General features: G+C 42.2%; 1 protein-coding gene across 3 annotated transcripts in view; it reads right to left on the bottom strand.

The window, feature by feature from the left end:
* The window catches only part of PPP2R2B (protein phosphatase 2 regulatory subunit Bbeta), a 330603-nt gene that overhangs the window by 250794 nt on the left and 56699 nt on the right, over positions 1-23110 (bottom strand). The window contains exon 1 of one of the 3 annotated variants that reach the window (XM_030573341.1): positions 1758-2579. The exons of the other annotated variants lie outside the window; for them this stretch is intronic. Coding sequence (XP_030429201.1) covers positions 1758-1827 — 70 coding nt within the window. The 5' untranslated portion in view covers positions 1828-2579. Of the gene's footprint in view, positions 1-1757; positions 2580-23110 lie in introns of those variants that run through there. 3 annotated transcript variants of the gene reach the window in all.

Here is a 23110-nt window from a genome sequence, read left to right on the forward strand (position 1 = left end):
TGTAATTCAATGTCTATTTGATATTCCACAAATCTTTCCATTTATCACAGGAGTAAATAAAAACACTTTGTATTTAAATACCTCTTTTAACAGGCAAAGTGTTAATTAGATTTCACAGCACCCCTGCAAAATAGTTATGCATTATCCCCATTTTACAGATGGGAAAACTGAGGCACGAGGCTGCAGTGACTTGCCAATATCATCCAATGGCAGTTAGGATTAGATCTTGGAATTATCTGACTTGTAATTCCACATCCATCCACACACTTGCAATTCCACAGCCTTCAGGCCATACTGACTCCCAAAAAGCAGACAGGAAATAAGTGAAAGGGTAAATTTATACAATTTCCAAATTTAAAAACTAAACAGATATTGTTTCTCAGTGAGAGGGCTGGTCTAGGGATCTGTGTAACATGTCAGGAGACAGGAAGTTCTGAGATCTAACTCAGCTGTGGCAGTGACTCCTTTTACAAGAGTAGGCAAATCAATTTCTCTTTGCCTCAGTTTCCCCATCTGTAAAAATAAGGATGCTAGTTCTTATTTGCCTTGCATGCCTGTGTTGCGACTACTAATGTTTCCAAATACTCTGAAGGTGAAAAGGGCTAAAAAACTATTAAGACAGCATGATACCAGTAAGGCCATTTGCTACAAATATGTAATTAGTTCATTCTCACCCAACTGCACGAGCAGGATTTTAATCTCAGATATACCAGCATCGACCTGGAGAAATACCACTGATTTCAACTAGATTCATCCCAGTATTGCAGAGATGTTTCTATCATTAGTCCTCTGCAAAGCTGGGGTCCAATCCTGCATTCCTTCAACACCCAAACCTCCCATTGCTTTCAGTGGGAGGTAGAACTGCACCCTTAACAGTGAAAATCTACCAGGTCCAGCCCTACCTAACTTCTTTAATGGGTTAACTGAAGGACAGAGAATAAAGCAAGCGCCTCTTCCTTCTGTTTCCCTTCAAGACAAATCCCAGCTGGTTGAACACTTTAAACCCACTCCACTTCCGCTCACTGTTGATTCAGCAGAAACCACTGCTGCAGAATTACTACTACTAAATGGACACCCACTGCATTCTGAACGCGTGTGTCGGAACCTGGCTGGCTGCTGTCAGCCCTTCCGTTTGACACGATTTATTCATCACACATCAGCAGTTTTTTGGGACCTTCGGTTGCTCGGGGCTTTTTCCTGTCCTCTGGATGCGTGACATAACCCTGGCGAGGCATGAACGGGCAGGAACTGAAGCCCTGCCCTGTGGCAACCAGGAGTTAAATTTCGTTTTGTAACGTGGCACCATGAAAGCAAAAAAGGGTTCGCGGGAGACCGGTGACATCTGGGAGCGGGCAGGCGAGGCTGACACAGAAAGATGCGAGCCGAGCCGAATCCCTGTGCCTGACTCAGAGGGAAGGGCACAGCTTGGGCCCTGCCCACACCCCCACAGGGCCCCTCCGGCCTTTCCCGAAGGGAGGTGCTGTGCTGATCCACCTGCTGCTCCATGCCCAAGCCCTCCTCACTCCCACGGTGGCAATCCGCTGCCATTCCAGCAACGCCCTCTAGCCCTTTCCGTGCCATGGCGACAAGCTCGGTTACACCCGTGCCCTCCCCCGGGACCGAGCTTTTCAGATGCGGAGGCCGATCAGCTGCCAGGGATCTGCCCTGGCTCTAAGTTGCGCCCCGCCAAGGCATCACCCCCCCCGCCCCAGCGGAATGCGGCTCTCCGCGCGGTGGGCTTCTCAGCATGCAATTACCTTCTGTTGCATAGCTGTGGTCGCGCAGGAAACTGTTGTTTATCTTGCGGGTATCAATGTCCTCCTCCATTTACAGCAGCCTTACTTTCGTGAGAAGTGAGAACAAGCAGGCAAGTATCCATCATCGCCCCAACACGGCCAGGCTCAGCGGAGAGGGGGGCAGGGGAGTTGCATCGAGCACAGCATGGTCCTACCTTACCGGAGGGGAGGGGGGCCACCCCAGCTTTCACCTCTTCCTGCTGCAGCAAAGGTCCAGATCTCGTTCACCGCCCAGGGACGACGATGCACACGGTGCAAACCCCAGGTTCCTACACCACCCCGGGGAGCGGTTGCTGTTGCAGCACCAGGTCCAAATTCCCTCCTCCTCTCAGGGACGGCGGCTGCTGCTGCTGCAGCCGGGCGAATTGCAGTGAGGCTGCCGCAAGCCTCCGTTCCAGTGCAAAGTGCCGCAGCCGGGCTGGGTTGCGAGCGCTCCTCTGGCTGTGCCCAACAGGTTCCCCTGGCGCCGGGAGAGCTCCCTTCCGTATGCAGCAGCCCTCGGCTCGCCCAGTCAGGAAGCCGCTAGCCACAAAATGGTGTCCGCTTCTGCAAAGCTCGCGGCTCCGGGGGGGACGGGTATTTTGGGGGTAGGGGGTAACCTTGCAGAGCTGTGGCCCTGCTGCGTGGTTCCCTAGCGGGACAAGGCTGGCGGCTGAGTCGGCAGGCACCGCGGGGATCGCCCCGCTCGCAGCCGCAGGCTCAAGGAGAGGGGCCGCTGCAGGAGGCGGCTGAAGAGAAGCTCATGCAGCGGCGGCTGTTGGCTGCTGGAGCCTTATGGTGCATTAAAGCCCAAGCTCCTCCCATACAGCTCGGCTCCGTCCAACCGCGTCGGCAGCCTGCGGACTCTCCCCCGGCGGCAGCAGCGGCCACAGCCTCGCACCTTTCTGCTGCAGTGGCACAGAGGCACCGACGCGGCCGGGGAGTGGCTGACCCGGCGCCTTCTAAGGGGTCGCTGCTCTTCGCCCTCTGCCTCAGGCCAGGCAGGACGCGCTGCACCCTTTGATCAGCCAGCTAGGAGAGGCCGATGAGGAAGGCTGCGACATGATCCTGTTGCGCTCACATTGCTCAGCCACTGAAGCAGCGGGTTTGGGTCGGAGACACGTTTGCAGCGGCTGGGGCTCCAATGCATTGTAAAGGCGCTAGCTTTTGGTGCATGGGCGTTTACTGTTTTAGGCCCGGGCTGATGGAGCAGAGGGCTAGGAGCTCTATCCCAGGCATCAGTTGGGGTTGGAAAAAACACCAACTCTGGCTTTCACTGACTTCAATGGCAGTAAGGGATTTGTAGGATCAGCCTCTTGGACCCAGGGCCGGTTCCAGGCACCAGCATTCCAAGCAGGTGACTGGGGCGGCAGTCCCTGTGTTTTTGCCCCCAAGCAGCGGGCTGAATTGCTGCCGCTGATGGTGGGGGCAGTCCCTGTGCCGTTAGGGCAGCACAAGCGTTTCCGCAGGGGCAGAAATTTGGCGGCAGCTTCTATGTTCAGCTGCCCACCGCAGCCCAGTTTCTGTCTTCCGGCTGAAGACAGAAGCTGCCGCCGAATTGCCCTGGCCGCGGAAACGCATGTGCTGCCTTAGCAGCACACAGACTGGCCCCCCCGGCAGCGGCAATTCAGCGCACTGCTTTGGGCGGCTAAAACAGTAGAGCTCGCTCTGCTTGGACCCAGATCCTCACAGGTATTTAGGTGCCTAACTCTCACTGATTTCAATGGAGGCTAGTGCCTACATACCATTGAGGATCTGGGCACTGCCCTCTCAATACATGTGGGTTTACTCATATATAAAATGGGTGCAATAATGCTTATCACCATGGTAGCGTAAGGCTTGCCTGGACCAGGGGAACCTTTTGGGTATTGTAAGACCACAACCAGGGAACCTTAAGGCAGAATTAAAAGGATGCTGCAATTTAGGCCCAAGTGTTGCATTTCATTAGCAAAGGGTTTCAAAAAACTTAAGAGGAGTGGGTTATAAAAGTGGTGTGATGTGTAGTGTGATGTTCCCAGCTCTGCTGCTGTGTGACCTTGAGCAAGTCACTTCTCTCTGGGCCTCTGCTTTCCTTCCTTGAGTGAAATACAAGATAATCATAAGATGTGAAGAGTAAATTCAACTTTTTACATTCTAGAGATTTAAAATCTTACTTAGACAATCCCTGCCCCAAAATGTTACAGTCTTTTTGTTCTGTTTGTACAGCACCTAGCCCGCTGCAGCCTTCATCTATGACTGATGAGCCTAGGTGCTAATAATAATATAAATATATAATTAAAGTTTGAATAATCAAAAGGTGTCAATAATAAAGACATAGGGAGTCTAAACCTGCACTATTTAATTCATTAGGAACTTTGTCATTTACATCAAGTAGTACAGGAACAGATACACATTTCTTAACATGATTTGTCCCCAAATGGATAAATCAAGTTAACAACATCTTTTTAGAAAAAGGAGAATTCCTTCTCGGTTACTAATGACACTTTGGGATAACTTGAGAATTCTAGCCTACTTTTCACCATTTATAATATTTGGATGAAATTCACCAATCACAGAGGGCCTACATAAGACCCTGTACGCTACTTAAAGCTATTAATCACCATTCCAGAAGTGATAATTCACATAAAGGGAAGCATTTTGCTAGATCCAGGAACAGAGTGGCACCCACTTCTCATGAGTGCCCTCTTCTGGTCAGGGTGTGTCTGTGGTCTTTAAACAGTTCTGGCCTTGATATCAAGCCAAATCTCCAGGGCTTCTTTCATGGAGCCCATGGTTTTTCCCCCCCTCTTAGTCCCTTCTGGCACCATCTCTCCTGCTGGGCCTCTTGACAGTTCAAATACCCTTCTAGGGGGTTATTGCTGTCCAACTGTAGGCCCACTTCCCCAGTGGCCTATGGAGGGACCCAGCCCCACCCACTACTCCAGGTCCCAGCCCAGGGACCCAAAGAATAACAGCCACATGCTGCTGTGTCTGTCTAGGACAGTGATTCCCAAACTTTAACAACCTGTGAACCCCTTTCACTAAAATGTCAAGTCTCACAAACCCCCTCTTAAAAATGAATATCTCCAGGGATTTTTCTCCTTTACCTGAGTATAAATTATAAAAGCAGTGATCTTGGAAATATAAAATTTGTTTTTGTGACATGCTTATTACACATTATTTATCATTACAGTATTTGTATTACCTTATGAAAACAGCAACACTCTTCCAAGATCTCACTTTCATAGCTTGTATCAGTTTGAGTAAGCCTGTTGTAAGACAAGGCTCCTATATTTCATCAAGGAACATCAGATGTGAAACAGCATGAAGGTATTTAAGAAGCCAATGCAAAGAGTTCCTCCTACACAGACATTCAGATCTTGAGCAGTCCAGGCAAACAACTCATGTTACAATAAAGTTTAAACTTGTTCTTCATAATACTTTTAAAAACAATACTAGCTGCCTATTCAATTTTAAAAACAGCAAAAAATATCCACCTCCCTTTTTTATAAGGAGTCTTGAAGTTTAAATCTCCTCAGTGTGATAGATATGCTTGCTTTGATCTGCTTCGCTCTTGGAAGTCTAGGAGCTCTGGGCTGCTGGCCCTGTGCTACCCAGGGTCCCTATGGACAGCTCTGTCCACCATTGGGGATTTCCCCCCCCCCCCCCAAGAACCACCTGTAACATTTTGCAAACCCCAGTTTGGGAACCACTGCTCTAGGACAACTGCCTTCAGTTCCATGAGCACTACCCCACAGACCCAGCCTTCAACACCACCTCAGCCTTTGCGCAGACCTAGCAGCCAGCTAGGAGCTCTTCCTCACTCCCCCAGTCCCTACTAGCACAGAGCTGTCCATTATGCTACAGTTCTTTTTGGCCAGCCACGAACACCACCTGGACTCTCACTCCAGCAAGAAACTGACTGTTTCTGCTGCTGCAGCTCCTTTTTATAGGGCCCTCCTGGGCCCTGATTAGCCACTCCCTGCAGCCTCTCTGATTAGCTGCTTCCCCTGCAGCCACTCTAGCCTGTTTGAAGGACCTCTCCACTGCTCTTTTCCTAGCAGTAGTGTTTTAGGACCCTGAGGCTGCCCACAGGGGGCCTCTGGGCCTACCCCACCCCCTTACAATGCCATACAAAAACAAGGTAGAATGCCAGACTCTGCCTGAAAGAGCTCACAGTCTAGTTTAAGACAAGATTCAACTGTGAGTAAAACAAACTGGGATGTAGTGGGAAAGGGACAGTGAGGAAAAGACCAATAAGGGCCGGTATTACATACACAGGAAAGCTCCCATCCTGCAATCACATCCAGGCAGGAAGACCCTTGTGCCTGTTCAAAGCTCCAGTGATTTCAGTTAAAGGGAATGGGAGTGTTGTTCTGGTATAATGTAAGAGTTGTAAGTACAACGGGTTATAAAAGGCAGTGTAGCGAAAGATTTATGTACCCAGAGTTCTCAGTTGCCAATGGAGCTGGTCAGAAAAAGATTGACTGAACCATTTACTGTCTAAAACTGCAGTCCTATCAAAACCGAAATGCTTTGCAAAATCATGATTTAACCAACATTTTATTTTGAAGAAAAAATGGGGGGTGAGAGGGAGAGAAAATATTCCAACAGTGTCAAAACATCCCATTTCAACATTTTTGGAATGAAACATTTTGATTTTTCATTTTGAAATTACTTTTTGTTTCAATTTTTTAATTTTGTAATATAAAATAAGAGTCAAATTGAAACATAAGATCTCAATATGATTTTGTCAAAACAAAATACTTCAATCAATTGGAAATTTTAAAAAAATCAGACTTTTCCTTTACAGAGCATTAGAAAAAATTTGAGTTTCATTCCAATTCAAAACAAAACCAGATTTCAAAACCTCGAAATACTTCACAAAATGGAATTTCTGTTCTCCGCACAGATCTAGCTGTCTATTCTCAAAATTTTATCATGAGTCCCATGATCATTGGTGTATTTCTTAAAGCCTTAGTTTCCTGTCATGTAAATATATGCATATCTCAGCTTTCATTACAAAAAATGAAAGCTTCTGAGCAGAGAAGAGCCTGAGAATCTGACCCAATTGTATCCTAAAGGTTCATAATCCAGAAGGTAAATAAAAAATCTCTAGTGTATTACTGCTATATTTAAAGTTCATGATTTCTAAGCCAGTCTCATTATTTTGGAGGGGCTGACTCATGATTTTTGGATACTCGAGGTTGCCAACAGTCAAATAGCCACAGAATTCGATAGGTTTAATACCTACATGTGGGGTTTTCTATTAAGGTTCATGTCCAGCCACTATCTTCTAATCACATGAGACTTTACAAGGCATTCTTGTTAAAATCACTGAGGTAGCCATAGTCCCTTGGAAACCTGAAAATGGAACCTCTCCCCTTATTGTAAGGTCCTTGCGGCAGGTACTGTCTATTTTGTTCTAAATTTGCATAGTGCCTAGGCACGTCCACAGTACAAATAATGAATAGTAATGATCAGAATTTTTTTTCTATGTCCCATATATATAATGTGGTTTGTTGTCATAGCGTTTCTCATGAAAGATCGACTATGCACAGAGGTGTGCTATTGCAGGGTTGCTTATGAGTACAGTTCACAAGAGATCACACAGAGCAGAGCATCTTAAGGTTTGAGGCCTGATCCAAAGCCTCAAGCCTCCTTTTGACAGAAATTGCTGGGGAGCCAATCTCAGGGCAGACAATTGACATGCCTGGCTCCTCTCAGTATGGGTTTTCTGAGAGGTGCACGTGGCAGGCACTAGCCAGAATTTTACCTAGATTTTGACGCCCTGAGAGGGCATTTTGGGGGAAGGAAGAGAGAATGCAGAAGTTTCCCTTCCATTTGTGCATCCACAAGGTGGGTTCTTGTGTTCCCAACATGAGATATTTTGCACTAACACCAATGCTAGACTCCACAAAGAGGACATGGGAAAAGGCCCCTTCTGCAGTGACAAGGGGAGCAGTATGGGCAGGGTTAGCGCATACTGCAACCTTTTAAAGAGGGTGCTGCTCTTATCCCAGCATCTGCTCCCCACCCAGACATTTTTGCTGAATGAGCCAAAATGATCTTGGGCTCCTTTTTGACGCCTGACCTCCCCTTCCCCTCACACACAAACATCCTGACTCCTACTGAAGGCTACTGCTTAAAAACCACAATATATCCGATAGTAAACAGCAGATATGATGGCAATAAAATGCAACATGAATTTCCTTTAGTGGTTACTAAATGGGCAACTGGTTAGTTAAGTGCACCCTGCTTTTGTGCAAGTCAAATGAGAGTGCCAATGAGACAGATGCCAGTGCTGGAAAAATAACTTCCATAGCTGGGCATCTGGACCTTGTTACTGTACTGCCATCAAAAGAGGAGGAGAATATTGATATATATTTTCATATACCTGAAGTTTGAGTAGAGTGTAAAATGTAATTTGACAGCATTTTAATGTACGGAACAGACACTTGGCCAACTCCGAGAAAAGACATCTGTGTGCTCTCCACTATGGAAATGAAGATGGTCAGATGGTTAGGCAGCAAAATTAGGTTATGAGGGACCTAATATGAGTTGCCCCACCTGAAGACAAGTTGAAGGAGGTTAGGCTATGTTGATATGGATATGTCCAGCAGAGACCTGGCAGCTATATCGGTAGATGGCCCTTGCAGTTATCATGGATGGAAGGTGACCCAACGGGAGGTCAAAGACTCAGTACATGGACCAGATACCAGCAGACCTTAGAAAGACCAATTTGCACAACAGCCAGGCATACTATCATGAAGGGAAGAAGTGGCAAAGAAGACAATGACCTGAACTTTTAATAGTTTTAATGTCCTGCTATGGAGGGCAGGACATTTTCACCATTGCAAGTACTGTGCCCTGTTATTGCAGTGGGCATAAAGGATGCATGTAATGGATCAACAGTTGTGGTATAGTTTTTCACGCCACCATTTACATGCCTAAGGAGACCTGACTGTAATCATTTTGGTGCCAGTATCAGTAGTAAATTAGTCCGATGTTTGTCTTTAATGCTGAGGCCCCAGGGGACAGGAGTCACCTCTCAGTTACAGGGCTGTAAATTAATTGTAACCTGCACTGAAGCAAATGGAGTTTCGCCATTTTTACACTGGCCAAAGTGCAGAATCAGACCCATTATCCCTTCCAGCACAATGCTATATTAGCCTTAAGGTGGTTAGATTATTTTGGTTAGATTATAAACCCTTTGGGAAAAGGACTTTTTATTTATATTTTTTATACAGTGTCCAACACAATGGATTGGGGATTATAGATGTGATAAATTATTATTTAATGTATTATGTTATTATTAGTCCAACACCTAGCACAATGGGGTCCTGGTCCATGATTAGGGCTCCTAGTCACTACCACAATACAAATAAATAAATAATAATAATATAGACAGGAGATGAATTATAAGTGATCCAGTGGCTAGAGTAGGAGACCGAAGGCTACTGGATTCTACTCCCAGCTCTGCCATTGAGTATATACTCAAATAAGGAAGTCACTTAACTTCTTGGTGCCTCAGTTTCCTTTCAAGTAAGATGAGGATGTTAAGATTTCTGTCCCTCACTGGTTTCTTGCTGTGAGCATTAATGTGTGTAAAATGCTCTGAGATCTTCCATGAGATCTCCACCACCAGAGTTGAAAATGAGTTAATACTGTGTCCTTATTGGAGAGTTTTGGACTATTCTCTTCTGAACCTATGTTTGGAAGTACATGCCATGTACTGTACATGCCATCTGGTGCAGTCCAAAGGCAAAACAGTTCTTCAGAATATTCTTTATGATTCAGGGAAAAAGTAAACCCTGGCAATAATTTAGTAGTAGCTACAGCCAGGGAAGAAACCCATCAGCAGCAGGAAAATTCTCCCCTCCCAAATAACTGAGAACAGTAAAAGTGAAAATTATTATTATGACTTTGATGTACAAGACATTTTCATCATGCAAGGGATCTGTGTCTTGGGAATCAGTTTGAAGGAATGAGCATCAAGATGGAAGTCAGGAGGCCCCAAATTCTAATTCTGTCTCTGCCAGTGGGTCACTGTGTACTCTTAGACAGGACTCTTAATTTTACAGACAAAGATTGAGACAATAACACTTTACCCACTTACCACCCCCAGATGTTGTGAGGATTAATTAATTGTTATAACCAGCTTTGAACATATAAAGCCAGATTCTCCATTGAGATACTGGCCCTTTGCACCACTCAAGTGGCATAAAGAGGATATAATGTGGCCACAAATTCCCAGTAGCAAATTGCCTTGTCAGAGGGGCGCTCTTTGCTGGGCACGTGTTGGCTCTGGGTCTGTCCCTCTGATCCCATCCCTCCTCCAGACATTCAGGTGTGTCAGGTTTGAGAGGGGACACAGCAGAACTCTGTTCCATTATTCCAATCCTCCACTGATGTGCACTTTACATCAGTGATGCAATTTACAGGTGCCAACAGCAATGCTAAATGGTCGTGGCCACTCCTCAAGATCAGGAAGGCTTGATGCTCACCCCTCTTGCCAATTCCAAGCACAGCTTTGATGCAGAAGAGACTCTATCTGGCTAATACAGGGCTATGTGAATGGTGAGCACTATTATTACTGTGATCGAAGAGGGCACCATGGATATGCAGAGAATGGAGAAAGACATTGGATACCATTATAACACAAAGGGGTTTGATTGCCTTTCCTGATTATAGTATCAGAATTAAAATCTCATTGGAAGAGTGCAAGATTCTATATTCTTCATTATTCTGCTGAGATTGCACTGGTTTCTTTGAAGCTGCTTGTTTCAGCGGAAGTGCAGAAGATAGTATCTGTTAATGAGGGCTTAAGGACTCCTGCATAAAGGGCTCATTGACAGGACAATCTATTCTAAGCCATTGTATCATGCCTTTTGAACGGGTGTGTGGATCCCTTTCAGATGAACACTATTGGCAAACTAGTGCAATAGCTCCCTCTCTGTAATGTCATGACCTTGTTAGGGAAAGGTGAATTCTTAGATTCTTCATTCCATGGTTCCCTCGGTGGATTTTTGTCACAATGTAGGGAAATGGTTGATGCAAAACAGTGTAAAATTGTGCCCAGGCCAGCTCAGGAGCTCAGTTATGCACATACCATTTCAGGGATTGATCAGCTTGTCATGTCACAGGGCATTCATTGACATGGGGATTAGTGACCTGACAAGGCATAAACATTCCATCGGAGGTGTAATGCCTCACAGAGCCATATGCAGAAAGTTCACCTACCAAATATCCTTGTCAAATTGTTGTTGAAAACAAGTTGTTGTGTATGCTCAACAGACAGTTTTAAATTAAGCAACTTCAGCATATTTCAGGCTAGATTCTGCTCACCGTTACACTAGGTTAAATCCATAGTTACTCCAGATTTACCTCAGTGCTACTGAGAGAAGAACCTACCCCCATTTTTAATACCAAAGTACACAATTGTATGACTGGAATTCTGCTATAAAATGCTGGCCTGCAAAACTCTAAAGGGATATAACACATAAATCACATATTGAAAAGAAAAATCTCATTACTTGTGTCACTTATAACTCATTAAGCTATATGAGAAGTAGAGTGGCCTAGAGGATACAGCCCTAGATTAGGAGTTAGGAGACCTTAGTTCAAATCCTGGATCTGGTCTTCTGATGACTTTGGGCAAGTTAATACACCTTTCTGTACTTCTGTTTTCCCATCTTTAAAATGGGGAGACTAGACTGTGCACTCCATGTTCTTAAAACAAAAACCATTTTCCCCTTCAAATTTTATGATTTGCAATTTTTTCTCTCACACTCAGACCTAAAATCACAAGTTTCAACCAAAAGCAAATATTTAGCCAAGTAACAAACCCCTGGAATTGCTGAGAATATTGCTAAATAAACACAAATCAACAACAAACCATCATTTTCTCTTCAGCAGCTTTCTCTCGGTCTCCCAATTATTCCAATTTCAATGAGTGTCAACACCTTTTTCCTTTATTGAATGAACGTATTGTTCTCCCCATCGTACATCACTTTTATTTGTACATTCATAAACCCTGCAAATTTTCTCAACATATAATTTAAATACTTCCACAATCCACCTGTTTGTTATACAATGTTCATAGTGCTGCTTTGCTGAATTCATTTATTCTCAGCTCTCTAAAATCCAAGAAGAAGCCTTTACAATAACTAAAAACATTAGCTGTCCTATGCAGGAACACATTTGCAGATTAAATTCACTAAAGGTCAGCTTGTGGTTGTCACTGTTCTCCAAACCCCCAAGTGTCTACCATGTTACATACTTTGACATATCTTGAAGAGTCAGGGCATTTTCCACTCCACTGATTTTTTGCTTCAATTAGAATAGCTCTAAGAGCCCCTATGCACTGGTTTCTATGGGACCTAAAGAGTATACTAATAATAATTCAATCAAACCTCCAGTTTTATTCTTATCATAAAACACTCAGATGAAGAACTTTTTCCAGCTAATTTATTTTTACCTTCACATCCGTGAGCACTAGATCCATTTTCATAATTACTGGTATAAGTTAGAGTCCTAGCTTCATTTTTTAAACTTTTAAATATAACACCAGATGAGAAAAAATATTCTAAACTTGCTTTTTATTGATTAATTTTCCTCTTACTGCCTATATACACTTTTCATTTAACACTATACTAATATTCTATTCTGTAGGTTAATTTCCTCCATTTGACTAAAGCAATTTCTGAAATGTGATAGCTCCTTGCAGTCTGGATAAGTCATTTGCAGTTGGAAGTTCAATATCTATTATTAGATTAAAAGAAATGAAATAAGCAAATCTTTGTTCCCACCCTACACTATGTACTCTGAGAGGGGCTATCACCTTCTAACCTTTGGTGGGAAAATCAACTTGTTACAATAGGATGATGATTTTGTCTAATAGGTAACAAGGGGAAAGGTTTGTAGTTTTATTAATTATTATTAGTACTGTGTTAGTAGAAGGAGTGCTGCAGAAATGCCTCAGAGCCACAGCCAAGGATCAGAGCCCATCTGTGCTAGGTCCTGTATGAACACAAAAGTTGGTTCCTGCTAGAAGAGTTTATACTCTAAGTAGCAGATGAGAGATAAGAGGTGGGTACAATAAACAGACCAGAGGAAAGCACAAAGCAGCCATTAGATCAGTAGTCCCCAAACTTTTTTACATTGTGCCCTCCCTCCCCCTGCCTGTACACTGTGCCCCTCCACACTCCCAGAGCTGGGGCTGGGAGAGGGTCCACAGGTCCAGAGGGTGTAGTGGGGAGAAGCTGATGGGTAAGGGGGCCAAGACTGGGGCAGGGACAGAGCTGAGGCTGACGGGCGAGACCAACGGACAGGGCACCAAGAGCAGAGCCCTGGATGTGGGGCCAGCAGCTGGGTCCCTGGGTGTGGGGCCCGGAGCGAAGCTGGGTGGCACTCCCTTCCTACCCCCCCAGGGAGTTGGCCAGGCCCCTCAAAAGTTTCTCCGTGCCCTCCTGGGAGGGCATGCCCCACAGTTTGAGGACTTCTGCATTAGATGATCATGAACAGTGTGCTAAGCAGTTGTCACAGCACTCTGATCACCAGAGTTAACTGCTGTTTTGTGCAGGCAGCCCAGCAGAAGTGAGTTTTAAGGGAGATATTTGAAGGACAGCAAGATTTTTTTAATGCTTGTACTTACTGGAGAATCTGAAGAATTGTATTTGTAAATATTGGTTTACGTTATAATATAGCCACTTCTATTAAATAGCAGTCGATTATGTGACTAAGTAGTAGATCCACACATGTGGAAAATATATGAAAATCCTTTCACTGAAATCAGAGTCTAAAGCCCAAATTTGGAGGTGATGTGTAAGGGCAGAGATGTATGTTGTGCTGGTAGGTGGCTAGGCATCCAAGTGAGAAAATCTACAGGGAGGTAAGTTGATATAACATGCATGGGAAGTGGGCAGGAAGATTTAGGTTAAATCAATTTAGACTTTCCAGGGGCCTATTCTGCTCCAGTTCAAGTTATGGCAAAATTCCCATAGGAGCAGGAGCAGGCCTTTGGTCCTTAGTACTTTTCCAGTGCTGCTCCATTAGAAAGAAAGAGATAGCTCTTTGAAGACTGAACTGCTGGGTGGTTTTCTGGCACTACTGTAAGCTGCAGTTCACAGAAACAAATATATATTAGAGATCACAGCAAGTTCCCATATTTCCTTGAACCACTAGACTTGGTGCCACTATGCTGAGTTACATATGATCTGTAATGAACATGACATATGGTGGTGAGCAGGTTGTATTGGGGAGAGGTATTAACTGTGTGTATATATGAAATCACAACAGGAAAACATATTTAATTTCATATGCTTGAAAGAGAAATAAGGTCTTTTGTGACAGTGGACTTTAATGCATATGTAAATTAATTAGAATTCATGACATTCATTGCACCAATCATTATTTCATGAAGTGGTTCAATCATTTCAAACCAATATTGACTTTTCCAATGCTACTGTAGTTCTGAAGATTTAGCTGAATGGATGTAGGTTTTTATAACAGGGATGGGTTTCTCCCTGGGAGAGCCTGCAGACTTCACAAATGAAAGGCACAATGCCAGTGCTAACCACCCTAGTTTATTTTAACCAGGTTTGCATAACTTAGGCTCACAAGAGCATGCCTTGATTAAGAGGCCATTGCCACGCAGCTGAGGAAGACAAGTACTAGCATGGCATGTGGTTTACTTAGCTGTCCCACTGGAATGAATGCTGGGACCTAATTTTCAATCTGGATGGAGGTCATGTCATACTGGGAGGAAAAACACTTGAAGCTCTCATACCATTTCTAGTACTGTGTCAGCTTCCAAAATGCATTTATAACTGTGCTCAGAATCTCCTTGCTTGTGGATTCCAAGAGACAGAGCACTTCAAATCTGAGAACCTAATTAAGCAGCAAAAAATAGGGTAATTATACTCCTATTATCCCACATGTAATTGTTGTCAGCCAATCCAGGTGCTGGATGGCTGGTCATTATTTAAGGGATGATTCCAAATGTAATAGGATATTATCAGGAGATAAAGACCCCTATGCTAAATAAGTGCTGGAGGACATATGCTAACTAGAGAACAAAAAGTAAAATGCTTATTTTAACAGTAATAGCCATCAAATCTCATAATCTAAACATTTCTGGATCAGGCTAGTGTTCTGGGAAACCTCTGCAGGTGCTGTAGAAGATGGTATCTGTGAGGCACTAGGTGACTCTTCTCTCTGAACCAGAGTTAATCTAGAATCCAGTTTTCCACCTGTTAAAGTCAATAAATTTGCCACTGACTTCCAACAGAGAAAGACTGGGTATGTTAATGCCCCCATGGGTTCATCTACACAGCAACTGGGAAGTGCGATTCCCAGCTTCGGTGGACAGACATGCGCTAGCTCTGCTCAAACTAGTGCCTAAAATGGCAGCATGGCCTTAGTGGCACAAGTAGCAGCTTGGACTAGCTGCCCGAGTACAGTCTTGCCCAATAATCCTCTGATGAAGTACTCAGGTGGACACCCAAGCTGCTTCCTGTGCCACCAGTTCCACAATGCTATTTTTAATTGTTAGCTCCAGCAGAGCTAGTGCGCATAAGTCTTCCTGAGCTAGAAGTTACACCTCTGTGCTGCTGTGCAGATGCACCCAATATGATGTTAGGGGCAATGTGGTGCTGAAGGTCCTGTCTTCCAGATGAGGTTCTGACCACATATGGTCATTACAGTTCCGTTGGCCCTTTAATTTCTAAAATGCAGTCAGTGTTGCATCTCGGGTTGCAAGTGCATTATGTAAGAACACACACATTACTTGCACCAGAATAAAGGATAAAAGACATTCCTGAAAGTAAACAAACAGCAGAGCTAACCTTTATGACAGGGGTTAACAAATACAGTCTCTGATGGGAGGATAAATCAGGAGTTGAAGGCCCTACATGGAAAATGCTTGGCCATCAGAAACCAGCTGGTTATAGGTGTAACTGTTCGCCTGAGCACACCAGCAGACCTCAGAGGCAGCAGGGGAACATGAAGCAAGATGCAGCCTTTTGGATCACCAGTCAGTACCTTCATATGGCACCTAAAAGCATATATGGAGTCAGTGCAGTTGTCACTGCCAAGCAAACAGCTGCTTTTTGCAGTGGCCATAGTTTCTGGTTTCTCTTCAGGTGTAACCCCCAGGTAGAGCACATTGCAATAGTCTAGTCTGGGAAAGCCAAAGGCCTGGCATCTAGATCCAAGAGTTACATTAATACCTTTCATTTTCCACAGGATCGGAAGATCTCAAAGCTCTTTATAGAAGGTTACAGATCCCCAGTGAATCAGATAATTATTATCCTCACCGTGCAGACAGGTAAACCAAGGAAAATAGAGACTAAGTGACTTGCGCACAGCTACGTGGAGTGAGTAAAAGGTTGGAAATAGAACCTACTCCATCTCTTGTCTTAGCCAATAATAAGCACTTCCTCCTGATTCAGCAGTGGATGGTGCAGAGTAGGTAAAATGTGTTCAGGTGGAATGGTTTGTGTGTGCACAAATCCTATTATTTATGAACAGGATTTCTGAGCCTACCATGACTTCCCTATATGCTGCTTTGAAGCTGTGCCCTTGTGTGTCTGATTCTCATACAGCACACTGGAAATCTTGGCCATGACTTTATTAATGTCATTGTTTGAAACTATGACTTGTCTCTAGCAGTTTGGAAGCCAAAACCCTCAAGCATAAGGGCCCCAGTCATGTGAACCACCTTTAGTGTGAATTCAAGAAGTGCTCAATACCTTACAGGATTAAGCCCAAAGTGAGGAAAATTAGGAAGTCAAGTCACATAAAAAAGGTAAGTAACAACACTCCCCCTTCACAGAAAGAGAAGAATAAGGGTCACGACCCTGAGACAGAAAGGATAAAAATCAGTTCATTGAATGCAAAGCAGGTACAGGCTTCTACCTCCCAAAGGTCACATGATAAATAGATCTACTTCATGTTCACACTTGCTGCATATGATTACTGTTACCAGTTCAAGTTGTGTATGATTAACAGCACACCCATAATGAACATCACTATCGACTCACCACTATCCTGGCTCAGTGGGTCCTTATTCTTGGAGAGTTTATTTTCAATTAGACTGACCAGCGTTCTGTGACATTTCTGCATGCCTTCTTCGTTTCTGCTCATCCACTACCATACATTCTCCAATACAGTCTGAGAACAAATAGTCTGAATAATGAATTATATGAAAGAAGCTATTTGTCCCTTCCTTTGTTAATTTTCCCCACATTTTTTTTTCCTTAGCTGGAACTTTGCTTTGTTACATGATGCATTATTTTATGCAATAGCCACCACCTTAAAAACTGCTTTGTTGGTCTGTTAGAATCACATGTATCAACTCTTTTTATTATTTTTCACTTTTATATTTCTTTATCTATTCTCAAGATTATGTTTATCCCTAACCTCATGAAGTAGGTTTATTATGTTCTTACCTCTACATGGCAAATGCATGTTCATCTCTCTTACATAGCACTTTGAGCACTAGACATGAAACCCACTAATATACGAGCTAAGTGCTACTACTATTCATTATTATTCTTAATATTTCCATAGCACCTAGTAACTATAATAAAAAACAGCTCGATCTTCACTAGGGGCCTTGACCAGCCTCCATTTGTGTGCATGCAACTTTGTACATGTAACACATGAATACACTCTTCTAGCACCAAAGTGAATGGATTTTGCTCATTTAAGTTCTGTCACTTGCATGTATACATGATTCTATAAACTGTGTACACACGTGTCAATGCAAGAATACTCTGTGGCTGTGTAGAAGAATTCCACCCTCTTCTCCTTCATGGTCTGAGTTTAAAAGGAAGAGCAATAAAGCCCATTAAGTGTTTCCTGTGATCTGACTTGATAAGATGCCACTCAATAAACAAATCTGCTTGCACCATTTACTTTCATGATGTTTCCCATCATTACATTCCCCCACCCCCTTTGCCATTTTCCTGCAGCCCCCAGTGGCCTGGAGCAGCAAACCGCAGCCAGTGGGAGCTGTGATTGGCCGGACCTGCAGACACAGCAGGTAAACAAACCGGCCTGGCCCGCCAGGGGCTTTCACTAAACAAGTGGCATCCCAAGTTTGGGAAACACTGTCCTAGTCAATGGGAGCCATCAAGATTCTAAACCACAATTAATGACCCAGGCTTTGCATAATTACAATAGGACCTCAGAGTAATACTTCGTATTTCTAGCTTCAGATACAAGAATGATACATGCATACAAATAAGAGGAATATATTCAGTGGGTTATAACCTTTGTTATGATACCTTACAAGAGATCTTTTGCATAAAGCATATTCCAGTTACATCATATTCACACTCATAAGCATATTTCCATAAAACATATGGAGTGCAATGTCACACCTGCTTCTTAAATTCCTTTGGTAGGTGTTGCAACAGAAGTATAATCCTTTATACAACTCTCTTATACCTAGAAACGATACAGTTCTTGTGTAACTAGGAGATCCAGTAGTTTGATTATAGATTCAACTTTTAAAGTCCAAATTATTTTTTTCACAATAAACCATTTATTCTAATATAATAGATCCCACAAATATGAGATAGTGCAAATAAAATAAAACAAAAGAAAACATCTCCAGCAAAAGCATATTATGAGTTATTTTTTATATTAAAGAAAGTATCGCATAGAAGCTATAACTACAAAGTTCTAGTTTTGTGTATATTACATCTACTCAGTGTGTTGCAGAAAACAGTCCCCACAAATCAATGGAATGAAGCATACAATGCTTCTTGTGGATAAAACACTTCAGTGCCCTTTAAAGGGTATAGTGTGAACTCTTTGTCATATGTCCCCTTACATCAGAGCAGTAATTAGCTTAAATACTTACAAAGTAAATAGGATTTGCCATTTCTAAACAAGACCAGATGCTACCACGTCAATGCATTTGAACTAGTTGAGCATAGCTTATGCTAAGGAACATGCTTTTTCCTTGAACACTGTCATTGTAAATACTACCACCCCTGAGGCATTTTGGCTTTTTAAAATTTTTTTGCTCAACAACCTCAGTACAAAATGGTGGAATGTCAAAAATTGATTACTGCTGTTTGTGATTCCAGGTCTGGAATGCTTTTTCTATTTGTATACAGTTGTGAAACACAAACACATACGGTCTTTTGGAGACTAGTAATACTATTTATATAGCATAGCAAATATACATGGCACTTTGTAACTCATAAATACTGGCTCCTTGCCCCAAAGCACTTACAGTCTATTGCAGAGAAACCTGATATGTGGGATAAACAGGGTGAGAGATGATACAGGGACAGCATCTATGAGACAACCAATATATGGAAGACTAAGACTGAACAGCTAAATCAACTGGGCACAGGATGAAAAGAGGCAACATTTTTGTTTCTTGGATTTCCTAGTTGATTTATTTTTAGTTGTTGAAGAAAATAACCATGGCACTTCTGGAATCTAATGTCTGCGCCAGTTCCCATTGACTTCCATGTAAATTGGATTAGGCCCTATTGTAGAGACAGAAAGTTTGTATTTAGATGCACATTAGAGTTGGTCAAGTACTGTAAAAATTATCTTCATGAACATCCATTTATATTTCAAATAGCTGTTTGTTTCATATTTGTGCTCTTTTATCTGCATCTATTCACAAACATTTGTGCATAGTGTTTGTTCATATGTGTGCATGGGGAACAGCTGTTCAGTTCACATGTGAATGCATACAAAGGAGTATTTGTGCATGCACAGTTTGTGCTATTTGTTATTCATTATGTTTCCATTTCAAATATTTCAGGTCATACAGTGAGGGAGCAGAAGCAATACCATCTGACATAGGTGACCAATCACACTAGGGTGACCAGATGCCCCAATGTCATATGGACAGTCCCGATATTTGGGGCTTTTTTTTATATGGGCGCCCATTACCCCCCAACCCGTCCCGATTTTTCACACTTAATATCTGGTCACTCTAAATCAAACACCAAAAATAAAGTGAACACTTCATAAACAACCATAGGCTAATATGTGGTTATCCATTAGCTCTTCAGCTATATGAATAACAAATACAGAAATCAGGATTACTTCATGAATATAAAAAAGCTACATTTGTCATATAGTTTATCTGAACTGAGTAATCTGTTCCTCTCCGACACATGTTTAGTACTGTGACATCATTAGTTAAAATGCCCATCTAGCATTTGCTTTAGCAAAGCCCAATGCTGTATACATTGGGGTTTGTTATAAGGTCTGAGATGGATTTTGTGCAAGGGAATTTATGCTAAGGTGAGACACAAGTGCAGCTAAACCATTTTGGTCCTTAACTACTCCATTTTCCTCATTTAATCTGACTACAGGCACAGCTCCATCAAAAAGTAATGAAATCCTGCTATAAATTAAAGCAAAACTACCCTCATTTTACAATATGAGCATAGCAGATTTTACCACATTGCAAACATTTGCTCTAGGATTATTATATTGAAATTATTCTGCTGGTCCAAGTCTCACCTGGAAGGAGGAGTGAGGAGAATACTCTGACACCGCTTTGCCATCTTTAGGAAATTGAAACCACAAAGAGTAGGATTAATTCCCTTAAGAAAATGATACTGTATAATGGTTGGGCAGCAGTTTTAAAAAGGTTTCCCAACCATTGGAAGGATGGGATCTCAAAAATAGCTTCCAGGATAAGGACAATTGGGGACAGGTCACTAGTGCCATATGCTACACCTAACTCAGTTAAAAGGATTCTGTCCACTTGATTTTTTTAACAATTGACTAAAATGTCCAGTGTCTGATAGAGTGCTGTCAACTGCACCAAGTAAAAATAAGTCAACAACAACAACAAAACCCTTTCTCCAACTTTATTCAGTGATGATAATCTTAAGCATTACTTGTTAACAACAACTAGTACAACATTTTCAGACAAATAAGATCTGGGGCGGTGTGCCTTTAAATGAACACAACCAATGGGACGTGGCTCTTATGAATTTTCTAAAGTGCAGTGGTCCTGACACTCATCCTGTGAAATGGACCTATATAGAAAATATGATTTACTATATACTATGAAAGCAGCACAGTTACTGAGTAACATAAGTTACTGACTAACATACTCCATTAGTATATAGAATAAAGTATGTATTATTATAAATCATTGGTTTTTCTTAGTCTATTTTTTCCCATTTTTTTCATTCAATTTATATGATTTTAAGTCATGAACCTTCCTGACCACACACTGGGAAAACTCATCCTGTAGCTAATGTCCCAACATTTACACTGGATCCACTCACTAAAATAAGAGTGATTCAGAAAACTGGGGAATCTAAGGTACTGTTTAGTGAGTAATGCAGCTGTTCCTGATGTGTCTGTGTTGATAGGGACAAAGTCCAGTTCTCTCTAACTACTACAAACAATGAGGAGGGGAGCAATATTGGAACACCCGGAGGACTCATTCACTGTTTGCCTGTAAGAAAATAGAGAACACAAAAAACAACCACCTGAAATACCAATGGGAACTTTAATGTATGACAGCAAATCATTGGTGGTACTTGCAAAGACAGAGCAAAAATGGCTTGTCATAGGTACTCACTTAAAATACAGTAGCAATGATAGAAGAACCATTGAAAGGAGTACTCCGTGTTATTTGTCAGGAGAGATCCTTGGCATATTAAACCCATCCCTTTTGCTGCTGTTAACCAACTAGCAGAAGAGTCACACAATATTAGGCAAAAGTTTCACTGGCTCTCCATCGAAGTTAAGATGGAGCACTGTCCTCTGTGAAATTTTATAATAGAGATAAAGTTCCTGATCCTGTACTTACAATGTTAACCAGAGTAAATCCATGAACATAAATGAGATTATATTGGCATAGATCTGGTGTGAGATCACCAAAGCTTGATTAGTTTTAAACATATTTTTCTGATACACTATTATCAAACACATGCTATTGTCACCTCAGACATAACAAATGTAAGATGTCTATTTTGATCATTTAGAAATGGGGAAGTTTCAGCAGCACATACAAACCCACAAATTAGTTTGTTTAGAGTTGCCTACATTTTCATTGTAAGATAGTTCTAGGATAAGACAAGATCTGTTGCATTATCAGACACTGTTGAACTGTTGGACACTACTGAAAGCATGATAACCTTGGGAGGCCCTTGCATTTTTAAAAGCAGTTATTAGGTATTTAATTATTTCAAAACTCAAAGGACCTTGTACATTTTCAGTGATGCATTACTAAACAATAAATGTTCACTACAGTTCTGCTTGCTGCTAGCAAGGGTTTTCCACAGCTGTTTTGCTAGAGACATACAAAGTGGCTTAGCATTGCAATAATTTAAAGACAGACATTGACAGTCAAACACTGGAAAGTCAGCATAGCCTCATGTACCTTTCATTTGCTTATCTTAATGCAAGTGTTATTCATTAAGCTATTTTTGTATGGAAAAATCACAACAACTAATCATAGTTCCGCCTGCCTCTTTGCTACAGAAAGGCTACAGTGTTCTAAGTATTATGAGAATGACTGAACTGTCATGAAGAATTATGACCATATTGTTTAAAACATGAGTGAATTCTCTGCCAAACAAGGTGGACGAGGAAAGAAACACGAAAAGGAATGTACTTGAAAGGAAAGTAGCCTTAGGCTTCTGTTTCCTGTGCTACAGTAAAACCTCAGCGTTATGAACACTTCAGGAAAGGGCATTCGTAACTCTGAACAAAACATTGAAAAGTTTACTACTGAATATTGACTTAATACAGCTTTGAAACTTTACTATGCAGAAGAAAAATGCTGCTTTTAACCATCTTAACTTAAATTAAACAAGCCCAGAAATAGTTTCCTTAGTTTAAACTTTCTCTTTTTTTTAAGGTTTCAGAGTAGCAGCCATGTCAGTCTGTATCAGCAAAAAGAACAGGAGTACTTGTGGCACCTTAGATACTAACAAATTTATTTGAGCATAAGCTTTCTTGGGCTAAAACTCACTTCATCGGATGAATGCAGTGGAAAATACAGTAGGAAGATATACATACACACACAGAGAGAACATGAAAAAATAGGTGATCTTTTTCTCTCCTGCTGGTAATAGCTCATCTTAACTGATCGCTCTCGTTATAGTATGGTAAGACCCATTGTTTCATGTTCTCTATGTATACATATATCTTCCTACTGTATTTTCTACTACATGCATCCGATGAAGTGGGTTTTAGCCCACGAAAGCTTATGCTCAAATAAATGTATTAGTCTCTAAGGTGCCACAAGTACTCTTATTCTTTTTTTTTAAGTAGTTTATGTTTAACACAGTACTGTATTATATTGGCTTTTTTTTCCCCTTGTCTCTGCTGCTGCCTGATTGTGT

Source organism: Gopherus evgoodei, chromosome 8 (genome assembly GCF_007399415.2).
Source record: "Gopherus evgoodei ecotype Sinaloan lineage chromosome 8, rGopEvg1_v1.p, whole genome shotgun sequence".
Taxonomy (NCBI): Eukaryota; Metazoa; Chordata; order Testudines; family Testudinidae; genus Gopherus; species Gopherus evgoodei.